At 58.9% G+C, this 2,771-nt stretch overlaps 1 protein-coding gene across 1 annotated transcript in view; it reads right to left on the minus strand.

The window, feature by feature from the left end:
* Nucleotides 1-2,771, minus strand: part of SSPO (SCO-spondin) — a gene marked incomplete at both ends in the record, with an annotated part of 95,588 nt that overhangs the window by 21,318 nt on the left and 71,499 nt on the right. The window contains 3 exons of the mRNA XM_015827615.1: nucleotides 232-390; nucleotides 1,714-1,760; nucleotides 1,931-2,183. Coding sequence (XP_015683101.1) covers nucleotides 232-390; nucleotides 1,714-1,760; nucleotides 1,931-2,183 — 459 coding nt within the window. The remainder of the gene's footprint in view (nucleotides 1-231; nucleotides 391-1,713; nucleotides 1,761-1,930; nucleotides 2,184-2,771) is intronic.

Below are 2,771 nucleotides of genomic sequence, written 5' to 3' on the forward strand. Positions count from 1 at the left end.
CCCTCTCTCAATCTGTCTCTCAAACTCTCCCTCCCTCCCTCTCCCTCTCATTTTCTTTCACTCTCTCTCTCTGCCTCTCACTTTCTCTCTGAATCTCTCTCTCTCAAACTCTCTCTCTCCCTCTCTCCCTCCCTCTCCCTCTCCCTCTCATTTTCTTTCACTCTCTCTCCCTCTTTCTCAACCTTTCTCTCTCAATCTCTCTCTCCCTCCCTCCCTCCCTCCCTCCCTCACCTGGGCAGGGCTGCAGGCTGCAGAATTCGATGTCCACCTTGGAGCCCTGGCAGGGCCGCCCTTCCGGCTCGGCGTCGGCCCGGTAGCGCCGCCTCGTCCCCACGTTGCACGTGCGGCTGCAGGCGCTCCAGGCGGACCAGGGGCTCCAGCTACAGTCGGCTGTCCGGGAGGAGAAGGACTCTGAGACCCGGCTGGACCCAGAATCCACCCGTCTATCCAACAGGCGAAGAAGCCCCGTTGGAGCAGGGGCACCCCCGACCTTCGGGACACACCGGGGACCGGTTCCGTGGAGAGAGCTTTCTTCCCGCCGACCGGACAGGGGATTTGGTTTTGTGTGGCCCGGTCACCGGCGTGCCGCGCCCCGGTACCGGTCCACAGAGCAGGGGTTGGGGACCCCCGCAGTACAGGGCGTGCAAGGCTACAAGGTCCATGGTTCTCCCTATTCCCAATGGACAAAGCAAGACTTCGTTGAACTAGGAAGCTAGGATTCCCAGCATCCCCCAGCCGGCATGCTTTAAGAGGGGTGGACTTCAACTCCCAGAATCCCCCAGCCAGGGTGCTTCAAGAGGGGTGGACTTCCACTCCCAGAATCCCCCAGCTGGGATGCTTTAAGAGGAATGGACTTCCACTTCCAGAATCCCCCAGCCAGCCATGCTTTAAGTCTTCAACTCCCAGAATCCCCCAGCCGGCCTGCTTTAAGAGGGATGGACTTCAACTCCCAGAATCCTCCAGCTGAGATGCTTTAAGAGGGGGGGACTTCCACTCCCAGAATCCCCCAGCCAGGGTGATTTAAAAGGGGAGGACTTCAACTCCCAGAATCCTCCAGCTGAGATGCTTTAAGAGGGGAGGACTTCAACTCCCAGAATCCCCCAGCCGGGATGTTTTAAGAGGGGGGGACTTCCACTCCCAGAATCCCCCAGCCAGGGTGATTTAAATGGGGAGGACTTCAACTCCCAGAATCCCCCAGCCGACATGCTTTAAGAGGGGAGGACTTCAACTCCCAGAATCCCCCAGCCAGGATTCTTTAAGAGGGGAGGACTTCAACTCCCAGAATCCCCCAGCCAGGATTCTTTAATAGGGGAGGACTTCAACTCCCAGAATTCCCCAGCCAGCATGCTTTAAAAGGAGTGGACATGGCTGGGGAATTCTGGGAGTTGAAGTCCCCCCCCCACCATAAAAACAGCCAAGATTGATCTTGCCTGGCTGCAGCTCCCATTATCCCCGAGAAGGGCAGGGGATGATGGGAACCGCATCCTTCCGCGGGGTGATGTCCGGTGGGAACCTTCCATTTCTCCCCCCCATCCCCCCCAATTCTAAAAATCTTTAAATTCCTCAATAACCCATTAATTAAAGGATGAAAGAGTGGGGGGGGCTTCGGATCCTCCTGCTCCCCCCCTCCCCGGGGGCAAAGGTCATGACCCCGGTGGCCTGTCTCTCTCTCTCACACACACACACACCCCACACCCACAATTTAAAACTTACCTGGGCAAGGCTCTGCGCCACACACCATCTCCCCCTCCTTGCAGGTGCTGGAAGGGAAAAGCCGCAGGATTAGAACCCGGAACCCAGGAAGCCTTCAAAGAGAGCAAGATGGCAGGAGCAGCTGGATCGGAACCCACCCCCCTCCCAAAAGCCGCCCTCTTGGAAGTCAAGAGAGGAAAGGGGGGGCGGGGTTTGTCGTTGCCGGTCTCTCTCCTACCAGTTGTTGCACGAGTCTCGGGAGACGGCGGTGCCCGGCGAGTAAATCTGCCCCTGGTAGTAGCACGGGCACCGGCTGAGTTGCACGCAGGAACCGTCCTGGAGGAAAAGACCCTCGGGGCAGTGGCAGCCCTCCTGGCAGGGGGAGGCGCACTCCACCTGGGCGCCCCGGTCCAGGCAGAGTCGGGGGCAAGCCCCCCCTTTCCGCCGACACTCCTCGGCCGTCAGATACACCATGTTGGCCGGGCACTCCCCTGCGGGCGGAAGAGCGAGCAGGCGGTTCAGCTGGGCGCCCGGGCGGGCACCGGGGCAGGAGACGGGGGGTTGGACTAGATGACCACCGAGGTGCCCTCCAACTGTGTTATTCTGTAAGGGTCCCCCGCTCGAGCAGGGGGTTGGGCTAGATGACCACTGAGGCGCCCTCCAACTGTGTTATTCTGTAAGGGTCTCCTGCTTAGTCAGGGGGCTGGATTAGATGATCACCGAGGTCCCCCCAACTCTGTTATTCTGTAAGGGTCTCCCGCTCAAGCAGGGGGTTGGACTAGATGACCACCGAGGTGCCCTCCAACTGTGTTATTCTGTAAGGGTCTCCTGCTTAGTCAAGGGGCTGGACTAGATGACCACCAAGGTCCCCTCCAACTCGGTTATTCTGTAAGGGTCTCCTGCTTAGTCAGGGGGCAGGACTAGATGACCACCGAGGTCCCCTCCAACTGTGTTATTCTGTAAGGGTCTCCGGCTTAGTCAGGGGGCAGGACTAGATGACCACCGAGGTCCCCCCCAACTCTGTTATTCTATAAGGGTCAATTGCTCGAGCAGGGGGTTGGACTAGATGACCACCGAGG

The sequence above is a fragment of the Protobothrops mucrosquamatus genome, unplaced genomic scaffold, assembly GCF_001527695.2.
Source record: "Protobothrops mucrosquamatus isolate PMUCROS unplaced genomic scaffold, P.Mucros_1.0 scaffold3815, whole genome shotgun sequence".
Classification (NCBI taxonomy): Eukaryota; Metazoa; Chordata; class Lepidosauria; order Squamata; family Viperidae; genus Protobothrops; species Protobothrops mucrosquamatus.